The 24,166-nt window shown below is 39.0% G+C and overlaps 1 protein-coding gene across 1 annotated transcript in view; it reads left to right on the forward strand.

Annotated features, from left to right (window-relative positions):
* Positions 1 to 23,948, forward strand: part of ARL8B (ADP ribosylation factor like GTPase 8B) — a 65,573-nt gene extending 41,625 nt beyond the window's left edge. The window contains 6 exon segments of the mRNA XM_067755279.1: positions 6,947 to 7,027; positions 8,375 to 8,448; positions 9,072 to 9,165; positions 19,281 to 19,348; positions 19,931 to 20,001; positions 21,879 to 23,948. Of these exon segments, the coding sequence (XP_067611380.1) occupies positions 6,947 to 7,027; positions 8,375 to 8,448; positions 9,072 to 9,165; positions 19,281 to 19,348; positions 19,931 to 20,001; positions 21,879 to 21,928 (438 nt within the window). The 3' untranslated portion in view covers positions 21,929 to 23,948.
* The last annotated feature ends 218 nt before the right edge of the window (positions 23,949 to 24,166 follow it).

Genomic DNA, 24,166 nt, shown 5'->3' on the forward strand with positions numbered 1-24,166 from the left:
TGACAGCATAGAAATAAATTCTGTTATTTAGAGCACAACTGCCAGCTTAGTGGTTTAGTCATTCAGCACAAACTTTGAAAAGTGACGATTAAGATTTGATACGAAGAAAGAAGTTGAAAATGCTTCCAAGTCTGTAAAGTTGTTATACCACAGAATCCATTCATAAAAGCTAATGAATGATTTTTGAACATTTTGCTGTACTCAAGACATTTGGGGATTAAAAACCCGAAGATTTGATTACCTAATTTTCAGCCATTGCAGATTAGCAGTGCCAGGTGAATTAGGGAAAGTTATTGTTAACATCTGCCAGCAGTGAGAAGTAATGGTGAAGAGAGAGATGAACATTTATGAAAGTTCAGGGGCAGCCGTGTATACTACAGCCCCCTACATCATTTCATCATGGGCTGGTACTATAATTGATGGTCGTAATCATAAAATTTTACTACCAGAAGGGCCCTTAAAGGTTATCAAATTTAGTTTTCTTGTTTTTTTTAAAAAAAATATTTTAAGTATTTCCACTTTTTTTTTTGGGCCGCACTGCATGGCATGTGGGATCTTAGTTCCCCAACCAGGGATAGAACCTGAGCCCCCTGCAATGGAAGCACAGATTTTTTTTTTTTTTTTAACATCTTTATTGGAGTATAATTGCTTTACATTGTTGTTTTAGTTTCTGCTTTATAACAAAGTGAATCAGCTATACATATACATATATCCCCATATCCCCTCTCTCTTGTGTCTCCCTCCCCCCATCCCTATCCACCTCCTCTAGGTGGTCACAAAGCACTGAGCTGATCTCCCTGTGCTATGTGGCTGCTTCCCACTAGCTATCTGTTTTACATTTGGTAGTGTATATATGTCAGTGCTACTCTCTCACTTCGTCCCAGCTTACCCTTCCCCGCTCCCCTTGTCCTCATATCCATTCTCTACGTCTGCGTCTTTATTCCTGTCCTTCCTCTAGGTTCTTCAGAACCTTTTTTTTTTTTAGATTCCATATATATGTGTTAACATACGGTATTTGTTTTTCTCTTTCTGACTTACTTCACTTTGTATGACAGACTCAAGGTCCATCTACCTCACTACAAATAACTCGATTTCCTTTCTTTTTATGGCTGAGTAATATTCCATTGTATATATGTGCCACATCTTCTTTATCCATTCATCTGTCGATGGACACTTAGGTTGCTTCCATGTCCTGGCTGTTGTAAATAGTGCTGCAGTGAACATTGTGGTACATGACTCTTTTTGAATTATGGTTTTCTCAGGGTATATGCCCAGTAGTGGGATTGCTGGGTCGTATGGTACTTCTATTTTTAGTTTTTTAAGGAACCTCCACACTGTTCTCCATAGTGGCTGTACAAATTACATTCCCACCAACAGTGTAGGAGCGTTCCCTTTTCTCCACACCCTCTCCAGCATTTATTGTTTGTAGATTTTTGGATGATGGCCAATCTGACTGGTGTGAGGTGATACCTTATTGTAGTTTTGATTTGCATTTCTCTGGTGATTAGTGATGTTGAGCATCCTTTCATGTGTTTGTTGGCAATCTGTATATCTTTGGAGAAATGTCTAATTAGGTATTCTGTCCATTTTTGGATTGGGTTGTTTGTTTTTTTGATATTGAGCTGCTTGTATATTTTGGAGATTAATCCTTTGTCAGTTGCTTTGTTTTCAAATATTTTCTCCCAATTTGAGGGTTGTCTTTTCATCTTGTTTATGGTTTCCTTTGCTGTGCAAAAGCTTTGAAGTTTCATTAGGTCCCATTTGTTTATTTTTGTTTTTATTTCCATTTCTCTAGGAGGGGGGTCAAAAAGAATCTTGCTGTGATTTATGTCTTAGAGTGTTCTGCCTATGTTTTCCTCTAAGAGTTTTACAGTGTCTGGCCTTACATTTAGGTCTTTAATCCATTTTGAGTTTATTTTTGTGTATGGTGTTAGGGAGTGTTCTAATTTCATTCTTTTAAATGCAGCTGTCCAGTTTTCCCACCACCACTGATTGAAGAGGCTGTCTTTTCTCCACTCTATATTCTTGCTTCCTTTATCAAAGATAAGGTGACCATATGTGCATGGGTTTATGTCTGGGCTTTTTATCCTGTTCCATTGATCTATATTTCTGTTTTTGTGCCAGTACCACACGTCTCGATTACTGTAGCTTTGTAGTATAGTCTGAAGTCAGGGAGTCTGTTTCCTCCAGCTCTGTTTTTCTTTCTCAAGATTGCTTTGACTATTCGGGGTCTTTTGTGTTTCCATACAAATTGTGAAATTGTTTGTCCTAGTTCTGTGAAAAATGCCATTGGTAGTTTGATAGGGATTGCATTGAATCTGTAGATTATTTTGGATAGTATAGTCATTTTTCAATGTTGATTCTTCCAATCCAAGAACATGGTATATCTCTCCATCTATTTGTATCATCATTAATTTCTTTCATCAGTGTCTTAGAATTTTCTGCATATAGGTCTTTTGTCTCCTTAGGTAGGTTTATTCCTAGGTATTTTATTCTTTTTGTTGCAGTGGTAAATGGGAGTGTTTTCTTAATTTCTCTTTCAGATTTTTCATCATTAGTGTATAGGAATGCAAGAGATTTCTGGGAAGCGCAGATTCTTAACCATGGGACCGCCAGGAAAGTCCCTAGTTTTCTCTTTTTACAATTTATAAAATAACCCTGAAACACCAAGAACACATTAAATCATGTTCCATAGACTGTGAGAAGTTAACCAAGTATGTATTTCATTTTAGAAAGCTTTCTGTGCAAGCTTTTTTAAAAGTTTTGTTATCTAGAAACTTTAGCTACAATTTCTGGCTGCTTTATTATGTATAGCACCTTTTCCTAATATACCAAATAAATGAAGCATTATCTCATACACACCTCTCCTCAGATATTAATTAAAGCCTATTACAGTTCACAATGGCGATCTGTAAGACATGTAATCAGCAACTATTGAGCTATGTGACCTTGGGAATTTCTTTCTTGTTCTGTAAAGTAGTAGGGATAATTGCCTCCCTTTACATCATACATTTCTAAAAAATGTAAAACACACAAAACGTTAAAATTACCATCTTAACTATTTTTGGGTGTACAGTGCTATTAAATACATTCACATTTTTGTGTAACCATCACTGCTGTCCATCTATAGGACCTTTGATCTTCCCAACCTGAAATTCTGTACTCAGTAAGCATTAACTCCTTGTTTCCCCCTTCTCTAGCCTTTGGCAACTACCATTCTATTTTCTGTCTTAATGAATTTAACTACTCTAGGCTCCTTATTTAAATAGAATCATGAAGTATTTGTCTTTTTTGGGACTGCCTTACCCTTAGCATAATGTCTTCAAGGTTCATCCACGGTGTAGCATGAATAAGGTTGGGTTTTTTTAATGTCTTTATTGGAGTATAATTGTTTTACATTGTTGTGTTAGTTTCTGCTGTATAACAAAGTGAATCAGCAGTACGTATACATATATCTCCATATCCCCTCCCTCTTATGCCTCCCTCCCACCCTCCCTATCCCACCCCTCTAGGTGGTCACAGAGCACCGAGCTGATCTCCCTGTGCTATGCGGCTGCTTTCCCCTAGCTGTCTGTTTTACATTTGGTAGTGTATATGTGTCAGTGCCACTCTTCCACTTTGTCCCAGCTTACCCTTCCCCCTCCCCGTGTGCTCAAGTCCATGAATAAGGTTTTTAAGGCTGAAAAATACTGCATCGTAGGACTAGACCACACTTTATCTGCTCATCTGCAGGTGGACACTCAGGTTGCTTCCACTTTGTGGCTATTATGAATAATTCAGCTGTGAACGTGGTTATACAAATATTTCTTCAAGTTCCTGCTTTCATTTGGGTATATACCCAAATGAACTGGAATTGCTGGATCATGTGGTAATTCTATTTTTAATTTTTTGAGGAACTGCCATATTGTTTTTCATTCTCCAGCCCCTGACAACCACTGATATCTTTACTGTTTTCATAGTTTTGACTTTTTCATAATGTGATATTGTTGGAATCATACAGCATGTAGTCTTTCCACATTGGGTCTTTCATTAAATATGCATTTGAGGCTTCTCCATGTCTTTTGTCGCTTAATAGCTAATTTCTTTTAGTACTGAATAATACTGCATTGTCTGGATATACCAGTCTATCCATTCACTTATTGAAGGACATCTTGGTTGCTTTCAGGTTTTAACAATTATAAATAACGATGCTGTAAGCATTTAATGTGTGAGTTTTTGTGTGGACTTAACTTTGCAAGTTCTTTGGGTAAATACCAAGGAGTGTCATTGTTGGATTGTATGGTAAGAGTATGTTTGGTTTTGTAAGAAACTGTCAAAGTGTCTTCCAAAGTGGCTGTACCATTTTGCAAACCTATCAGCAATGACTGAGAGTTCCTCTTGCTCTACATCCTCATCAGCATTTGGTGTTACCAAAGAATACCAGATTTGGGCCACTCTTATTGCTTTGTGGTGGTATCTCATTGTTTTAATTTGCATTTCTGTGGTGACACATGATGTGGTGCATCTTTTCATATGCTTATATGCCATCTGTATATCTTCGTTGATGAGATGTCTGTTAAGATCTTTGGCTCATACTTTAATTGGATTGTTTGTTTTTGTACTGCTGAGTTTTAAAAGTTCTTTGTATATTTCCCATAACAGTCCTTTATAGAGTATCTTTTGCACATATTTTTCTCTTACTCTGTGGCTTGTTTTCCGAGTCTCTTGGCATTGTCTTTTGCAGAGCAGAAGTTTTTAATGAAGTTATCTTATTATTTCTTTCATAGATTATGCCTTTGGTTTTGCCTTTGCCCATTTTCAGGTTATATTTTTTGTTCTTGTGTTATGGCTAGTTATGATATATGTAGTTTTGATATCATGACTAGATCTTCACACATATAAATCGTATATGTGAAAGTTCTGAAAATTATAATGTCTGTATGTATAAATAAAGTAGTGATTATGGTTGTGTTAACTTTCTTCCTTTCTCTCTCTCTTTCTTTCTCTTTCTTCTTTCTGTCCTTTCTTTTCTTTTTCTTTCTTTCTTTCTTTTTCTTTCTTTCTTTTCTTCCTTCCTTCCTTTCTTTCTTTCTCTCTCTCTCTCTCTGTCTCTCTCCCTCTGTCTCTCTCTCTCTCTTTCTCCTCTCTCTCTCTCTCTCTCTCTTTCACATTTTTTTGAGATTAGCCCAAACTCCACTGAACAGGAGGGGAAAAATTTTTAAAGTAGAACACTTTTGGGGTTATGTAGAAGAAATTAATTTGTAAAATTGGAACTCATTGTGCTTGGTACAATTGGTACTTGTAGACAGTTTTGGAATGAATGTGTGGCAAACAATTGGCCAGTGTTAGGGCCTTGAAAATAGTTCCATTTGTTTAATTACTCCCACGTTGATACATTTCATAATCCCGAGCTGTACCTAATAAATAAGAGACCACTTGAGAAATAAACATTTGGCAAATAAAATATATGAATATGTAAATATATAAAATCTGTGTCAATTGTGACTCATTAGGTGTACTTCATAATTGCAGTCAAAATAAAGAATATGACAAGAAAGATGGAAGACCTGTTAGAGAATTATGATACTTCACTGAACGATATAAGGGATTTGAATGTTTGAGTGGACAAACCATGTGCCTAGGTGGAGAGACTTGGTTAAGTATCAAGAGTTGATAAAGGGAAGTTAGTATTTTAACAGAATTATTAATTTTTAAAGTTTATTTCAAATGCGAGAGATGAAACACATTCCTGAACATTCCAACTTCTTGATCTGCTATATAGAATAATATGTAGGATAAGCTACAGTAATTCGTGTAGTCCTAATTTATTTCCAATTAGAAATAAACAGACTAATGGAAAAGAATGGAAGACTCAGATATAGAATTGTCTCTATATGGAATTTGGCATATCACATCAATCTAGTTAGGAAAGTGTGGATTTTTAAATTAGGAGTGAGGGCATCCCTGATGGCGTAGTGGTTAGGAATCCGCCTGCCACTGCAGGGGACACGGGTTGGACCCCTGGTCCAGGAAGACCCAACATGCTGCGGAGCAACTGGGTCTGTGCACCACAACTACTGAGCCTGCGCTCTAGAGCCCTCAAGCCACAACTACTGAGCCCACGTGCCACAACTACTGAAGCCCACGCACCTAGAGCCTGTTATCCGCAGCAAGAGAAGCCACTGCAATGAGAAGCCCGTGCACCACAACGAAGAGTAGCCCCAACTCGCCGCAACTAGAGAAAGCCTGTGCACAGCAAAGAGGACCCAGCACAGCCAAAAATAAATACTAAGTAAATACATAAATATTAAATGAGGAGTGAGGTGATTATAGGTTATACATTTGTAAAAAGGGCCTTTCTTGCATTGTATAATCAAATCCTAGATGGGTGAACATTTTAAATTTAAAAATATAAATACTCTTAGAAGATATTTAATTTTAGTCCTCTGACAGGAAAGTCAGAAACCAAAAAGGGAATATAATTGATTACATAAGGGAGGATCATGTTCATGAAGAAAACATTTTATAAGCCTTGTTAAAAGACTGACTCAGAAAAGCAACAGTGAATTTTAACAGTATTGTCAAAATAATTTCAATCCTAAAAATAGAAAACTTTGAACTTTTACTTCCGATTTACTTGTACCTTGTATGCAAAAATTCACGTATAGGTGCAAGAATTAATAAATGTTCATATGTAGTTGTACAGTATTTCTTAAACTTAAAAATATGTAAAAAATTATAGTAGTTTCAGAAGTATCTTTAATGGAAGACTATGTCTTTGAATGAAAAAAATAATGCACCTCTTCAAGATTTATGGCTATTAGGAGTGTTTTCTTAAGGTATATTGTTATCGTCACTAAAAAATTAGTTATTTGCTAAGATGGGTACAGAGTAATGTTGATGTGAAAGGTTTGCAGTGTTACATGTTTTAATAAACAACGATTAGTCTAAAAATGTTTTCTTTCAGTCAGGTCAATTCAGTGAAGATATGATACCTACAGTGGGCTTCAACATGAGGAAAGTAACTAAAGGTAACGTCACAATAAAGGTACGTCAGCTTCTTGCCATACTTGATTTACATTGTTAGCAGATACAAACTAGGAATTTTTCTGTTTGTTTCTTTGCGTTTTACATGAGTATTGGCAGTTCTTAATTAATGAGTGGGCATATTCGAAAAAAGTGTGTAAATCAAGTTTTTTTCTTTCTTGCTCTAATAGATCAAAATGTGTGTGTTGAAATGTTGTTAAGTGCCCATAAAAAACTTAGCATATGGGTTGGCAGAAGTATTATTTGGGATTTAGGTGTTCCTAGGAAAGAAAAATCCCATCTTCAGAGTATTTGGAATGTGATATTATTACATTATTTCATGAATGATATTTTATATTGAAAGATAATAATTGTTTATAATGTTGGTAATTTAGTATTATATTTGTGGTAGCAAATATGGTAAACTAGTTTTCCCTTTCTTTGCTAATAAGCCCTAAAATTAAAACTATAAAACAGTAAAAAGTTAACTAGTTTAACATAATTTTGTTTCTAGAATAAGTTTCATAGGTTCGAATAATGGACTGTTGGACTGTTTTTTAATTTATTAGTAGTATTATTTTTGGCTTCCCTGTTCATGGGGGGAGTTTACTTCTATAGCCTGAACTTTATGGCCATTTTACCCAGTTCTTGCGGTTCACAGAAGCTGTTTACTAAATTCGTTCCATAGCTTATCTAATGAAGCTGCTAATTTTTCGTGTGTGTCTTCATGCATGTTTCCAGTGTCTATGGCTAAATTGGAAGCCTCCTAAAGATAAATATCATGACTTCAGACCTTTACATAGCCCTACAGAGTAGCCATAATAGTGAAATTACTGTGGGTAGTAGCTTTCATATGGGTAAAATAATTTTATATAAGAAAAGCACCTAGGTAGGAATGTTTTCTGTTATGTACAGAATAACTAAAAACGATTAGATGTTAATATATACCCAATCAGACAACTAAAATAGATTCTGAATGAACTGTTTTTTTCTGTCTTGGACTCCAAATATGGATGACGGCTGATTATGCAGATTCTAAGAGTGCTATTTCAAAAAATACGTATTTTCAATATTGGAAATTTATTGGTTAACAGGCAAAGAAAGTATTGCACAGGAACTAAATGTTTGCTCAAGCACCACCTGTTAGGTCTAATGTAAACATATTAAGTATGAGCTTCAAGTTTAGAAGTGGCCCCAAGAACTTCCAGATTAAGAGCTTGTTTGACCTCAAGTTTTTCAAAAGCAGTTTGGCTCTAATACTGTGGAAATGAGCATATCTGCTTGATCTTTGTCCCCTCCTTCTGCTGCTTTTTTCTTCAATGTGTTATTTGAAATATCTTTATTAAGAACTGTCTATCTTGATTTGAAGATTTGGGACATAGGAGGACAACCCCGCTTCCGGAGCATGTGGGAACGGTACTGCAGAGGGGTCAACGCTATTGTGTAAGCTGCTTCCACGCCCCTTCCCCCCCCCCCCGTCTCCCCCCTTGCAGTCAGTTTAGGTTTCAAGGGAAAAACGCTGGTTTTCATACTTTTAAAGGCTCAATTTTTACTTTGGGCAATAACAGTCTTTCTTAGATATTTTCTTAGTGTAATCCCATTAGCATCAGACTTTAAAAATAGAATGAGAGTTTTATTTGCTTCTTATGTAGCTAAGAGCTAATGGATATAAATGTTTTACTATCATGTATTAGCCCCCTAAGAACAGTCTACCTATCTACTTATTTTATTGAAGTATAGTTGATTTTCAGTATTGTGTTGGTTTCAGGTATACAGCATAGTGATTCAGTAGTTTTAATTATATTCCATTATAGGTTATTACAAGATAATGGGTATAATTCGCTGTGCTATACAGTATATCCTTGTTGCTTATCTAATTTTATATATAGTAGTTTGTAGAACAGTCTATTAGAAAGTATTTTTGGGTGCCAGCCTTTTAAAATCGAGGACTTTATTTTAATGAACAGTTACAGTAGTATAAATTAAGAAAATTAAAACATCTATTAATTGCGATCATCAAAGAATATGGTGGAGACATATTGAGATCACTTTATGTTTCTGTAAAGCTACATGATAGATGCTGCAGATCGTGAAAAGATAGAAGCCTCTCGAAATGAACTACATAATCTTCTAGATAAGCCACAATTACAAGGAATTCCAGTGAGTATGGAGTACTGGTTAATTTTACATTATATAATTATAATATTTATAATTATTATTACAAGTATAATTACACATTTTTATTTATTGTGTTTGAAATCAGTAAAATGTCTTTTGTTTTAAAGCGTGGAAGGCTTACATTTACTGAATATCTGCCACATACTGTGCAGTGTGCTGTTTATTCATTTCTTAACCAGCTGTTTATTGCACTGTATGTAGTAGGAGCAGTGCTTAGTCCTGGGGAAATAGTAGTGAGCAGAAGTGAAAAGAAACATGCTGCCTACAATCATGGAGCTTATGGTTTAGTAGGAAGCTAGGTAGATGATATGAAATCATTTGAATAATACGGCTGTGATCAGTGCTACAAGGGAGAGGTACAAGGGGCTATTGAGTTGTAAGTTAGAGGGGAGATTTAATGTAGTTTGAGGGAAGAAGGAAGGATTCCCTGAGGAAGTGCTGCTTGAGCTGAGATGTGAGGGATGTGTAGGCATGTGAGGGATGTGACAGCTGGAGGAAAAGGGAGTTGCAGGCAGAGGCTCTTTGGTAGGAGGAGGTGGGGCACTGGGAGGAAGCCAGTGTTTCTTGAGCACAGAGCAGAGTGAGGAGGGTGGGGTAGAGTGTGGCGAGCTTGCGGCGGCCCGGACACTAGAAGAGGCTGTGTGGGGAGGGACTGTTTGTTTCTCTTTATTTATTTATTTTAACATCTTTATTGGAGTATAATTGCTTTACAATGATGTGTTTCTGCTGTATAACAAAGTGAATCAGCTATACATATATCCCCATATCCCCTCCATCTTGGGTCTGCCTCCCACCCTCCCTATCCCACCCCTCTAGGTGGACACAAAGCACCGAGCTGATCTCCCTGTGCTGTGCACCTGCTTCCCTCTAGCTATCTATTTTACGTTTGGTACTGTATGTATGTATGTCCATGCCACTGTCTCACTTTGTCCCAGCTTACCCTTCCCCCTCCCCATATCCTCAAGTCCATTCTCTAGTAGGTCTGCATCTTTATTCCTGTCTTGCCCCTAGGTTCTTCTGATCATTTTTTTTTCTTTTTTTAGATTCCATGTATATATGTGTTAGCATTGGTATTTGTTTTTCTCTTTCTGACTTACTTCACTCTGTATGACAGTCTCTAGGTCCATCCACCTCACTACAAATAACTCAATTTCGTTCCTTTTTATGGTTGAGTAATATTCCATTGTGTATATGTGCCACATCTTCTTTATCCATTCAGCCGATGATGGACACTTAGGTTGCTTCCACCTCCTGGCTATTGTAAAAAGAGCTGCAATGAACATTTTGGTACATGACTCTTTTTGAATAATCGTTTTCTCAGCGTATATGCCCAGTAGTGGGATTGCTGGGTCGGATGGTAGTTCTGTTTTTAGTTTTTTAAAGAACCTCCATACTGTTCTCCATAGTGGCTGTACCAATTTACGTTCCCACCAACAGTGCAAGAGGGTTTCCTTTTCTCCACACCCTGTCCAGCATTTATTGTTTCTAGATTTTTTGATGAGGGACATTCTGACCGGTGTGAGATGATAGCTCATTGTAGTTTTGATTTGCATTTCTCTCATGATTAATGATGTTGAGCATTCTGTCATGTGTTTGTTGGCAATCTGTATATCTTTGGAGAAATGTCTATTTAGGTATTCTGCCCATTTTTGGATTGGGTTGTTTGTTTTTTTGATATTGAGCTGCATGAGTTGCTTGTATGTTTTGGAGATTAATCCTTTGTCAGGTGCTTCATTTGCAAATATTTTCTCCCATTCTGAGGGTTGTCTTTTCGTCTTGTTTATGGTTTCCTTTGCTGTGCAAAAGCTTTTAAGTTTCATTAGGTCCCATTTGTTTATTTTTGGTTTTATTTCCATTTCTCTAGGAGGTGGGTCAAAAAGGATCTTGCTGTGATTTATGTCACAGAGTGTTCTGCCTATGTTTTCCTCTAAGAGTTTTACAGTGTCTGGCCTTACATTTAGGTCTTTAATCCATTTTGAGTTTATTTTTGTGTATGGTGTTAGGGAGTGTTCTAATTTCATTCTTTTACATGTAGCTGTCCAGTTTTCCCAGCACCACTGATTGAAGAGGCTGTCTTTTCTCCACTCTATATTCTTGTCTCCTTTATCAAAGATAAGGTGACCATAGGTGTGTGGGTTTATGTCTGGGCTTTCTATCCTGTTCCATTGATCTATATTTCTGTTTTTGTGCCAGTACCACACTGTCTTGATTACTGTAGCTTTGCAGTATAGTCTGAAGTCAGGGAGCCTGATTCCTCCAGCTCTGTTTTTCTTTCTCAAGATTGCTTTGGCTATTCAGGGTCTTTTGTGTTTCCATACAAATTGTGAATTTTTTTGTTCTAGTTCTGTGAAAAATGCCATTGGTAGTTTGATAGGGATTGCATTGAATCTGTAGATTATTTTGGGTAGTATAGTCATTTTCACAGTGTTGTTTCTTCCAATCCAAGAACATGGTATATCTCTCCATCTATTTGTATCATCATTAATTTCTTTCATCAGTGTCTTAGAATTTTCTGCATATAGGTCTTTTGTCTCCTTAGGTAGGTATTCCTAGGTATTTTATTCTTTTTGTTGCAGTGGTAAATGGGAGAGTTTTCTTAATTTCCCTTTCAGATTTTTCATCATTAGTGTATAGGAATGCAAGAGATTTCTGTGCATTAATTTTGTATCCTGCTACTTTACCAAATTCATTGATTAGCTCTAGTAGTTTTCTGGTAGCATCTTTAGGATTCTCTATGTATAGTGTCATGTCATCTGCAAACAGTGACAGCTTTACTTCCTCTTTTCCGATTTGGATTCCTTTTATTTCTTCTCTGAATGCTGTGGCTAAAACTTCCAAACCTATGTTAAATAATAGTGGTGAGAGTGGGCAACCTTGTCTTGTTCCTGATCTTAGTGGAAATGCTTTCAGTTTTCACCATTGAGGATGAAGTTGGCTGTGGGTTTGTCATACATGGTCTTTATTATGTTGTGGAAAGTTCCCTCTATGCCTACTTTCTGCAGGGTTTTTATCATAAATGGGTGTTGAATTTTGTCAAAAGCTTTCTCTGCATCGATTGAGATGATCATATGGTTTTTCTCCTTCAGTTTGTTAATGTGGTGTATCACATTGATTGATTTGCGAATATTGAAGAGTCCTTGTATTCCTGGGATAAACCCCACTTGATCATGCTGTATGATCCTTTTAATGTGCTGTTGGATTCTGTTTGCTAGTATTTTGTTGAGGATTTTTGCATCTATGTTCATCAGTGATATTGGCCTGTAGTTTTCTTTCTTTGTGACATCTTTGTCTGGTTTTGGTATCAGGGTGATTGTGGCCTTGTAGAATGAGTTTGGGAGTGTTCCTCCCTCTGCTATATTTTGGAAGAGTTTGAGAAGGATAGGTGTTAGCTCCTCTCTAAATGTTTGATAGAATTCACCTGTGAAGCTATCTGGTCCTGGGCTTTTGTTTGTTGTAAGATTTTTAAGCACAGTTTCAACTTCAGTGCTGTGATTGGTCTGTTCATATTTTCTTTTTCTTCCTGGTTCAGTCTTGGAAGGTTGTGCATTTCTAAGAATTTGTCCATTTCTTCCAGGTTGTCCATTTTATTGGCATATTGTTGCTTGTAGTAATCTCTCATGATCCTTTGTATTTCTGCGGTGTCAGTTGTTACTTCTCCTTTTTCATTTCTAATTCTATTGATTGGAGTGTTCTCCCTTTTTTTCTTGATAAGTCTGGCTAATGGTTTATCAATTTTGTTTATCTTCTCAAAGAACCAGCTTTTAGTTTTATTGATCTTTGCTATCATTTCCTTCATTTCTTTTTCATTTATTTCTGATCTGATCTTTATGATTTCTTTCCTTCTGCTAACTTTGGGGGGTTTTTTGTTCTTCTTTCTCTAATTGCTTTAGGTGTAAGGTTAGGTTGTTTGTTTGAGATGTTGTTTGTTTCTTAAGGTAGACTTGTATAGCTATAAACTTCCCTGTTAGGACTGCTTTTGCTGCATTCCATAGGTTTTGGGTCGTCGTGTTTTCATTGTCATTTGTTTCTAGCTATTTTTTGATTTCCTCTTTGATTTCTTCAGTGATCTCTTGGTTATGAAGTAGTGTGTTGTGTAGCCTCCATATGTTTGTATTTCTTACAGATTTTTCCCTGTAATTGATATCTAGTCTCATAGCGTTGTGGTCGGAAAAGATACTTGATATGATTTCAATTTTCTTAAATTTACCAAGGCTTGATTTGTGACCCAAGATGTGATCTATCCTGGAGAATGTTCCATGAGCAGTTGAGAAGAATGTGTCTTCTGTTGTTTTTGGATGGAATGTCCTATAAATATCAATTAAGTCCATCTTGTTTAATGTATCATTTAAAGCTTGTGTTTCCTTATTTATTTTCATTTTGGATGATCTGTCCGTTGGTGAAAGTGGGGTGTTAAAGTCCCCTACTATGAATGTGTTACTGTCGATATCCCGTTTTATGGCTGTTAGTGTTTGCCTTGTGTATTTAGGTGCTACTATGTTGGGTGCATAAATATTTAGAATTGTTATATCTTCTTCTTGGATTGATCCCTTGATAGTTATGTAGTGTCCTTCTTTGTCTCTTGTAATAGTCTGTGTTTTAAAGTCTGTTTTGTCTGATATGAGAATTGCTGCTCCAGCTTTCTTTTGATTTCCATTTGCATGGAATATCTTTTTCCATCCCCTCACTTTCAGTCTGTATGTGTCCCTAGGTGTGAAGTGGGTCTCTTGTAGACAGTATATATGCGGGTCTTGTTTTTGTAAGCATTCAGCCAGTCTGTGTCTTTTGGTTGGAGCATTTAACCATTTACACTTAAGGTAATTATCAATATGTATGTTCCTGTTACCATTTTCTTAAGTGTTCTGGCTTTATTATTGTATGTCTTTTCCTTGTCTTTTTTTTCCTGCCTAGGGAAGTTTCTTTAACATTTGTTGTAAAGCTGGTTTGGTGGTGCTGAATTCTCTTAGCTTTTGCTTGTCTGTAAACCTTTAATTTCTCTGTCAAATCTGAATGAGATCCTTGTTGGGTAGAGTAATCTTGTTTGTAGATTTTTCTCTTTCATCACTGTAAATATGTCCTGCCACTCCCTTCTGGCTTACAGAGTTTCTGCTGAAAGATCAGCTTATGTTAACTTTATGGGGATTCCCTTATGTGTTACTTGTATTTTTTCCCTTGCTGCTTTTAATATTTGTCCTTTGTATTTAATTTTTGATAGTTTGAATAATATGTGTCTTGGCATGTTTCTCCCTGGATTTATTATGTCTGGGACTCTCTGTGCTTCCTGGACTTGATTAACTATTTCCTTTCCCATATTAGGGAAGTTTTCAACTATAATCTTTTCAAATATTTTCTCAGTCCCTTTCTTTTTCTCTTCTTCTTCTGGGACCCCTATAATTCCAATGTTGGTGCGTTTAATGTTGTCCCAGAGGTCTCTGAGACTGTCCTCAATTCTTTTCATTCTTTTTTCTTTATTCTGCTCTGCAGTAGTTATTTCCACTATTTTATCTTCCAGGTCACTTATCCGTTCTTCTGCCTCAGTTATTCTGCTATTGATCCCTTCCAGAGAATTTTTAATTTCATTTATTGTGTTGTTCATCTCTGTTTGCTCTTTAGTTCTTCTAGGTCCTTGTTAAACGTTTCTTGTATTTTCTCCATTCTATTTCCAAGATTTTGGATCATCTTTACTATCATTATTCTGAATTCTTTCTCAGGTAGACTGCCTATTTCCCCTTCATTTGTTAGGTCTGGTGGGGTTTTGCCTGGCTCCTAAATCTGCTGTGTGTTTTCCTGTCTTCTCATTTTGCTTATCTTACTGTATTTGGGGTCTCCTTTTTGCAGGTTTCATGTTTGTAGTTCCCGTTGTTTTTGGTGTCTGTCCCCAGTGGCTAAGGCTGGTTCAGTGGGTTGTGTAGGCTTCCTGGTGGAGGGGACTGGTGCCTGAGTTCTGGTGGATGAGGATATGGTTTTTCTGGTGGGCAGGTCCATGTCTGGTGGTGTGTTTTGGGGTATCTGTGGCCTTATTATGATTTTAGGCAGCCTCTCTGCTAATGGATGGGGTTGTGTTCCTGTCTTGCTAGTTGTTTGGCATAGGGTGTCCAGCACTGTAGCTTGCTGGTTGTTGAGTGAAGCTGGGTCTTGGTGTTGAGATGGAGATCTCTGGGAGATATTCACCATTTGATATTGTGTGGAGCTGGGAGGTCTCTTGTGGACCAGTGTCCTGAACTTGGCTCTCCCACCTCAGAGGCACAGCCCTGACACCTGGCTGGAGCACCAAGAGCCTGTCCTCCACACAGCTCAGAAAAAAGGGAGGAAAAAAAAGAAAGAAAGAAAGAAGAAGATAAAATAAAATAAAATAGTCATTAAAATAAAAAATAATTATTAAGAAAAAAATGTTTTAAGTAAAAAAAAATGGACAGACAGAACCGTAGGACAAATGGTAAAAGCAAAGCTATACAGAGAAAGTCACACACAGTAGCATATACATACACACTCAGAAAAAGAGATAAAGGGAAAAAATATATATATAGCATTGCTCCCAAAGTCCACCTCCTCAATTTGGGATGATTCGTTGTCTATTCATGTATTCCACAGATGCAGGGTACATCAAGTTGATTGTGGAGATTTAATCTGCTGCTCCTGAGGCTGCTGGGAGAGATTTCCCTTTCTCTTCTTTGTTCTCACAGCTCCCAGGGGCTCAGCTTTGGATTTGGCCCCGCCTGTGCGTGTAGGTCGCCTGAGGGCGTCTGTTCTTCTCTCAGACAGGATGGGGTAAAAGGAGCAGCTGATTCGGGGGCTCTGGCTCACTCATGCCGGTGGGAGGGAGGGGTACGGATGCGGGGCAAGCCTGCAACGGCAGAGGCCGGCGTGACGTTGCACCAGCCTGAGGCGCGCCGTGCGTTCTCCCGGGGAAGTTGTCCCTGGATGCCGGGACCCTGGCGGTGGCGGGCTGCACAGGCTCCCGTGAGGTGAGGTGTGGAGAGTGACCTGTGCTCGCACACAGGCTTCTTGGTGGCGGCAGCAGCAGCCTTAGCATCTCATGCCTGTCTCTGGGGTCCGCGCTGTTAGCCGCGGCTCGCGCCCGTCTCTGGAGCTCATTTAGGTGGTGCTCTGAATCCCCTCTCCTCGCGCACCAGGAAACAATGGTCTCTTGCCTCTTAGGCAGTTCCAGACTTTTTCCCGGACTCCCTCCCGGCTAGCCGTGGTGCACTAACCCCCTTCAGGCTGTGTTCACGCAGCCAACCCCAGTCTTCTCCCTGTGCTCCGACCCTGAGCCTCAGCTCCCAGCCCCGCCCGCCCCAGCGGGTGAGCAGACAAGCCTCTCGTGCTGGTGAGTGCCGGTCGGCACCGATCCTCTGTGCGGGAATCTCTCTTCTTTGCCCTCCGCACCCCTGTTCCTGCGCTCTCCTCCATGGCTCTGAAGCTCCCCCCCGTGCCACCCGCAGCTTCTGCCCACGAAGGGGCTTCCTAGTGTGTGGAAACCTTTACTCCTTCACAGCTCCCTCCCACTGGTGCAGGTTCATCCCGGTTCTTTGTCTCTGCTTATTCTTTTTTCTTTCACCCTACCCAGGTACGTGGGGAGTTTCTTGCCTTTTGGGAGGTCTGAGGTCTTCTGCCAGCGTTCAGTCAGTGTTCTGTAGGAGCAGTTCCACGTGTAGATGTATTTCTGATGTATCTGTGGGGAGGAAGGTGATCTCTGCGCCTGACTCTTCCGCCATCTTGAAGCTCCCTGGGTGTTTTGTTGTTGTTGTTGTTTTTTGCGGTACGCGGGCCTCTCGCTGTTGTGGCCTCTCCCGTTGCGGAGCACAGGCTCTGGACTCGCAGGCTCAGCGGCCATGGCTCACGGGCCCAGCAGCTCTGCGGCATGTGGGATCTTCCCGGACCGGGGCACGAACCCACATCCCCTGCATCGGCAGGCGGATTCTCAACCACTGCGCCACCAGGGAAGCCCTCCCTGGATGTTTTTAAATGATGAGATTTATCATCTAAATCATTCTGATGTCACTTTAAGAATGGATTGAAGCGTGACTGTAAGGACGACAGTTTTAGGAAGCTATTGAAGTTGTCTTGGCAAAATAGAGTACCATGGATTAGGGTGGTCGTAGACAAGGTCGTGAGAAGGAAATAGACTGGAAGGATCTTTAGGAAGAGTGGCCACCAGACTTGGTAGTTTTACATGGGAAGATATAAAGGATAGTTCCTAGTTCCTGGCTCTTTTAGTCAGGTGGAAGGTGGTGCCATTTGTTGAGCTAAGGGATGCTGGAAAGGATTAGGCTTTACCCTCATGACCAGTTCACGAGTGTCAGATCCTCGCGGTATGTTGTCTCAGCGGTATGTTGTCTCAGTTAATCCTCACAAGGTATTGAGGTCGATGGTGTGATCCCTCCTTTGTAATAGTTGTTATTCACTCAAGATCACACGGTCATTAGCATTTTGGCACAGCTAGGTTTTGACTCCATGTCTTTCTGACTTCAAAGTCTATTCTTCTTCTTCTGTGTTAACAACTAGTTTTACATACCATAAGTAAGAGAATCAGTCTTATCTTGGTCACCGTAAGAGTTCTTAGTTGCAAGCAATAGAAAAGAAAGCTGATTTAAGTAGAAAGGAATTTACTGAAAGGATATTGGGTATCTCACCGAGTCTGGGAGAAGGCTGCCCATAACCATCTTCAGAAAATAGGCTGGAACAAGGGAGGCTCAGCAGCTGCTAGGACCACATCCAGACTTACACCATCGAGTAAGTCTGGTGACTTCATGCAGTTTCTGAACACCAGACACAGTTGCTCCGATTGGAAGGTCATTTAGTTGATGCCCCTTCCCTAGCAGAATGGATTCTCTATCCCCACTTCCTTGCAGTACTGACTCTGCATTTGTAGTTCTGGTTGATCCTAGATTATGTGTCCATTCTCCAGCAGAAAGGAAGGTTGGAAAAGAAGTTGTCTACAGAAGCAAGAAGCTTTATTGGGAGGCAGGTTCATAAGGTGGAAGATTTCTTAAATGTAGGAAGAGGGCTAAGATGTCAGGCAACCCCAAACTGACAACTGATCACAAATGACCATGATGCAGTTTTTAAAACTCACACAGGTCCAGGTTGAGAACGTGGGGTGACTTAAATAAGAGTGTAGAGAGGGGTAAGAGTTGGGGGGGGGAGGACGGGCTGACCGCAGGCGCTGAGATTTGGCTTTTGGCTCTCCGACCCCTGTGATTTAGCGTTCCCCGGGGAGCTCCTGGTGACCCTGGCTGTCTGTCTCCGTCCTTGGCTCTTTCTCCTTCGTGAGAACTAAGCGTCTAGGGCCTAGAAATAGAATCAGTCGCCGTGTTTGGAGTTAGGGGTGGGGGTAGGGGCATGTATTAAGTGAAAGAAATAGGTTTGACCAGTGTTTAACAAGATGACAAGGTAGACATGGCGTGTACTTTCTCAGGATTGGTCAAAGATACAGTTTCTTAGAGAACGTTGACTCAGTAAGGATGTTATCAAGTACGTTATATGTACTCATAGGTTTTGCTTTTCGTAAGGTAGAATGGATGTACCTGGGGAAGATAGAGTGATGATTGGGACGCCCCTCTCCACTTCCCTTGTTTTTCAAAGCACATCTACCAATCAGATGGTGATATTTATTCTCAGAGTTTATGGCTACTGCATTTATTCTGAACCCCAGTCTTATCCATTATCTTAGAATATTTATACATTATATTTTATAGGATGGGTGTAGAATTTTAAAGGCTTATTTACATGTTTACTGTTAGATTAATGACTAACAGATAAAAATAGTTTAAACTCATTCCTCCACCCTTGGTTGTTAAGATCATATTCACTTCTTGGTAAAGATTTATTAAGAAATAGCAGAATGTATACCGTAGACTTAGAATATTTCAAATAGAAGTTGGCAGCCACATATTGAATTAAGGACATGTGCATGGTAGGAGTTAGAATAAATTCTAATTTGAATGATTAAATGAATGAGATAGGCCACCAGTCACATAAATATACTTTAATTGTGGCATGATGTAACATCCTGATTTTAATGTCTACAGATATGCATATGGTATGCTTCTGTGACATTTTCTTAGGTAAAATTTACTCAGTATCTTTTCTTTTTAAAGGTGCTAGTACTTGGAAACAAGAGAGATCTTCCTAATGCCTTGGATGAGAAACAGCTAATTGAAAAAATGTATGTCTTAAGAATGAATGATGGTTTTTTAAAAATAATTTGGTTCTAAATTATACTGTTTTGCTCACTGCTTTGTTTAGCATTGCTGTATTATTCAGTAATGATCATAGTCACGTTTTGGAGTACATAATCTTGACATAGTAGAAAAGTGAACCCGTAAATTTTTTTTTCCCCTTAAACATTGTTTTTTTAATGAATGAATTAATTAAATTTTGGCTGCATTGGTTCTTTGTTGTGGTGCACAGGCTTCTCATTGCAGTGGCTTCTCTTGTTGTGGAGCACGGGCTCTAGGCGTGTGGGCTTCAGTAGTTGTGGCACATGGGTTCAGTAGTTGTGGCACACGGGCTTAGTTGCTCCGTGGCATGTGGGATCTTCCCAGAACAGGGCTTGAACCCTTGTCCCCTGCATTGGCAGGTGGATTCTTAATCCCTGCGCCACCTGGGAAGTCCCCGTAAAATTTTAGTATCAGTAAAATAATTTCTTCTGTATAGTAATTCAAAAAACAAGCAAAATTGAGCAGTGAGTGAAAAGATGACAGTTGTTTTAAGCACAGACTTATTTTCTTAATTCTGCTTTTTATAGGAATCTGTCTGCTATTCAGGATAGAGAAATTTGCTGCTATTCAATTTCTTGCAAAGAAAAGGATAATATAGGTAAGAAATGACTGGTGTTTGTGGAAGAAGTGGGTATCATTAGAAGGGACGTCTCATGCTTTTTACTGTTTATTATCTCCATTTCTGTTTAAGTGATTTCCCTTATAAAGTACTATTGCTTTTGCCTCAGGAAAAAGAGTACACATTATACCTTTTGACAACAAATATAAAATCCTGAATCTGCTCCACGCTATTTAAAGAAGTAAATGCAAAAGAGACACGAAGTTAAGCATTATGTGATATCAATTTATTGTATTAACTTTTGCAGAGCTAGTGTCCAGCTGTGCATTATAACAGGATGATGTTTTTGAAATAAGACTTTACAAAAATTGGTCTATAGGCATTATTATGATTTTGCATGTGTCAAAATCAAAATATATTACTGCAGTATGTTAGCTCTCTAAAGGATAAGCCCAGAATACCCTTTATCTACTTAATGTCTGTATTAATTTCCTAGGACTGCCATAGCAAAGTACCAGTCCTGCTTAGCTGCCTTGTCCTGTCAGTCTAAGTGCCTTTCCTGGCTATTCTCGGCCACTGTAGCTTCAGTTGCCACCTCTACGATGCTGTCTTGCCAGTCTCCATCTCTTCCTCAGATCTGTACAGATGAAACAACCTGCTGGACATCTCCATGTGCTACCTTCTCCATCTCAAACTTGGTGTGCCTGCTGCCGAATTCTTAGTCTTTTTTTCTCAAGCCTGTTCTTCCTTTAGCTACTGTTAGTCAGCAGCTCCATGACACACACACTTATTCAGGCCAGAAGGTTCTTTCTCACCCCCTGCATTTGCTCAGTGCTGTTAGGTTCTATATTTTGAACATGCTCCTCATTTTATTCCTCTCCATTCCTACAGCACTTGATTTGCTTCAGGCCTTCGGCCCTTTCCTGTTCCTGTTGTGATAGTCTCTATACTGGCAGCCTTCCAAGTTGCCCTCCTCGGTTGCCATTGTTGAATTTACTACAATAAACTTAACAGTTTACAATAAACAGTATGGTTTCCCTGCTTAACATTCTCCAATGACTTCCTGTTGACTTGAGAATAAAATCCAAACTTCTGAGCATCTTAGAATGGCACACAAGGTTATCTGGCTCCCGCTAGGCCTGTGGTTCTCAACTGAGAACAGCTGAGCTCCACAGGGGCCATTTGGAGATAATCTGGAGCCATTACTTGTCACAGCTGAGGATGGGGGGTGGTGATAATGGCATCTTGTGGTCAAGGTTACAGATGTTGCAGAATATTGTACTGTGCACAGCAAAGAATTATCCAGCCCCAAATGTGGAAAGGGTGAGCTTGAGAACCCCTGCTCTAGCCGTAGCAATGAGTGGCACCCCCCTCACCCATCCCTGTGCTTCAGCCACATCTTATCACTTGTCATCCAGCCAGAGCTCCACAGTTTCATGCCTCTGCTTATCCTATGCGTTTTGCTCTTTCTTTTACCTGGAATTCTGTGGAGGCTGTCCTCCAAACCCAGACGACTACCTGCATGTTTTCCAGCATACTGAAAGCTCCTCGAGGGCAGAGAGTGGTTTTCCCGTCTCTTTGCATCCTGGAGCTTCACACACAATACCTGATCTTACAGGCAATCAGTAAACTTTTGAATGAATAAAGGAAGGCACAAGCTGTTCTGTACACAATTTAGCTTTTAAATTGGAGACTCTTCAGTCTCTCATGTTTCCAGATTAACCTCTTGAAGGTCAGGGAATGAAGAATAGTGGGATAGATACAGATATCTATATAAGTATAGTAGTATAGAGGCAGAAAAGAAGAGGGCAGGCCCAGGATATGCTTTGAAATAGCTGCGTTTTAAATATTCTCTGATATTTAGTTTCTTAACTTTGGTATCGTAACATCTTCACTCTTTTCCCCTCCATCTTTAGATATCACACTTCAGTGGCTTATTCAACATTCAAAATCTAGAAGAAGCTGAAGCATCTCCTGAAGTCTTCCAGTCCTTCCTGGCTACAATCCCAGAATTATTGTCCGTTCCTCTGAAGTACTTCCCAGAATATGGTCCTTCCTAAACCCAAGAAATTGCCTTTTTCAGAGTTTATTTCTCATGTGCACTGCTGAAGATGTGTATCCTTAACCCTTCATAAAGAATCAGCTAGAGTTGTCATGATAAAGTCAGCACACAAAAAGGCTTCTTATACATACTTGTCTTAAACAGTGTGTAGAGCTTTTTTAAAAAAAACCCACACTTTTGACCATCTTAAATCAAGAAAAATTGCATATTTCTGTTCTGGTCTTTCTGGGCCAGGTTTTTATATTGGTTTTCAGTAAATGTCTGTCTATGATATTTCATTATAGAGTCCAGTAGCTTAATACTGATACTGACTTGATACAGCATGAAGTTTCTAGTGCCACACACAGTATTTAGAAAACCTTTAGCCTGACTCATGTGGGATAGAAACAAAATGTTTACATATCTCACAAATGCATGTGAAATGTATAATTACACCTTAGGAATTTAAAAAACGGTCTGCAAAGAGTGAATAGAGGCACCAGATCAATGTTGTTGTTCCTTCTTTACACTGGCAAGATCTTGGGCGATGAATTTTAAACACATTCTGCTTTCTGAGAGTTCTTCTCCAGATAGCAGTCGGGGGTACGGGAGGAACTGAGGCATGCTGTTTTGTATCTGTCCAGATCATTACTTCTATATTTTTTCTTTTCTTTTTCCTGGTTCAACACACTTTTTTAAGGGGTTGGGAATTGAAGATTTTCTCAAAAGCTTTCATGAATTTAGAGCATTCTAGCCAATATAATAAACGTGTTAAGAATGTCAGACTGTTGAAACACCTGTCTGTTCTTTCTCTCTCCAGTCACTAAAGCAGTGCTGCTGCATGACACTCTAACTCTTGACTTTTTATATTCCGTCATAAAGTTGACTTTCAGCACAATAGATACTTAGAAACAAATAAAAATTCTTATTTTTCTCTCTTATCGATGTAAGGTTTGGCACTCTTTTGTCTGGTGCCATTAGACATCTTGTTTATTGTGACAACTCTAGACCTGCCTGCTTTATCTGATGTAATCATGCACAACGGCTGCAGGCTGTTGAATAATCACACAGAGGTGAGGAAGTGATGCTGTCTGTTGTTTGCTTCTATGATACAGAGATGTATGAAAACTTACCTGAACGTGTTTTGTAGTTTAGTGATCTCCATGCACATAAAGGGACATATTAAAACTGGAGCACTTGTAAATTGTTACGTAGCCCACTGTAGTAGATAAAACTCTGTGGTACACTTGCGTAGTGTGTTGCCTCACACTATGTGTGATTTTGTTTCTTTTGTTAAGCAGCACTCATGTAGACAGTGCATTTCCAGACATGTTGAGCACTCGAAGTGCAGTCAACAGTAAGTTCTTTTAATGATATCAGTTTTAATTTATAGACTGCCATGGCCTTAATGATATTCTGTACAAAATACTGCACCGTGTTGCACAGACACTATTTGCTTTTCTCCATTCACATTTTTATGAGTAGAATCTTGGCTTTTAAAATTCTGTTCTTATTCTTTGAAGCATGTTGCATACTTCCCTGATGGGATGGATGGTTCTGTAAATGAAGGGATATTTAAACTTGCTACTGTACTTCAACACCATTAATGGTCACTGTGAACCATTACAAAGAATGTGGCAATTTGCTTGTGCCTAAAAGGAGGAATCAGAACAAGAATGTGTGACTCTGTGGGGACCGCATAGGTTCATTAATTGACCTACAGCTAAACCGTAATGTGTTTGTGTGTCTGTTCATTGCTTCCAGGGTTTCAAGACATCCAGATACTACTACCAACATTTTCCTGTGCATTAACCTCTGCATGTGGAACCTAACAGTTACTGAACTTTGTAAATATGTGAATTTTTTTATTTAGGTGGATGCGTTTTTTGTCTGTTTTACTGCTCTTCTCAGCTTTATTCAATAAACTTGCATTTTGAGGGTTGTATTGACGGTTTTAACTTAAAATGTCCATCATGCTGGAAGGTGCTGACTTTTTTGGAAGGGGGTGGAAAGAAGGTTACCATGAGCAGGGTCTGTAGACCATGTGCTAGAAAGAAATCAGCTCAGCTCTTAAAGAATTGGGTCTGTGAGCTAGTTAAAATAGAAACAAACTTTTAAATATCCACAGAATTGACCTTGCGATGGGGCGGGGGGTGGGGTGGA

Source organism: Pseudorca crassidens, chromosome 10 (genome assembly GCF_039906515.1).
Source record: "Pseudorca crassidens isolate mPseCra1 chromosome 10, mPseCra1.hap1, whole genome shotgun sequence".
NCBI classification, from domain to species: domain Eukaryota; kingdom Metazoa; phylum Chordata; class Mammalia; order Artiodactyla; family Delphinidae; genus Pseudorca; species Pseudorca crassidens.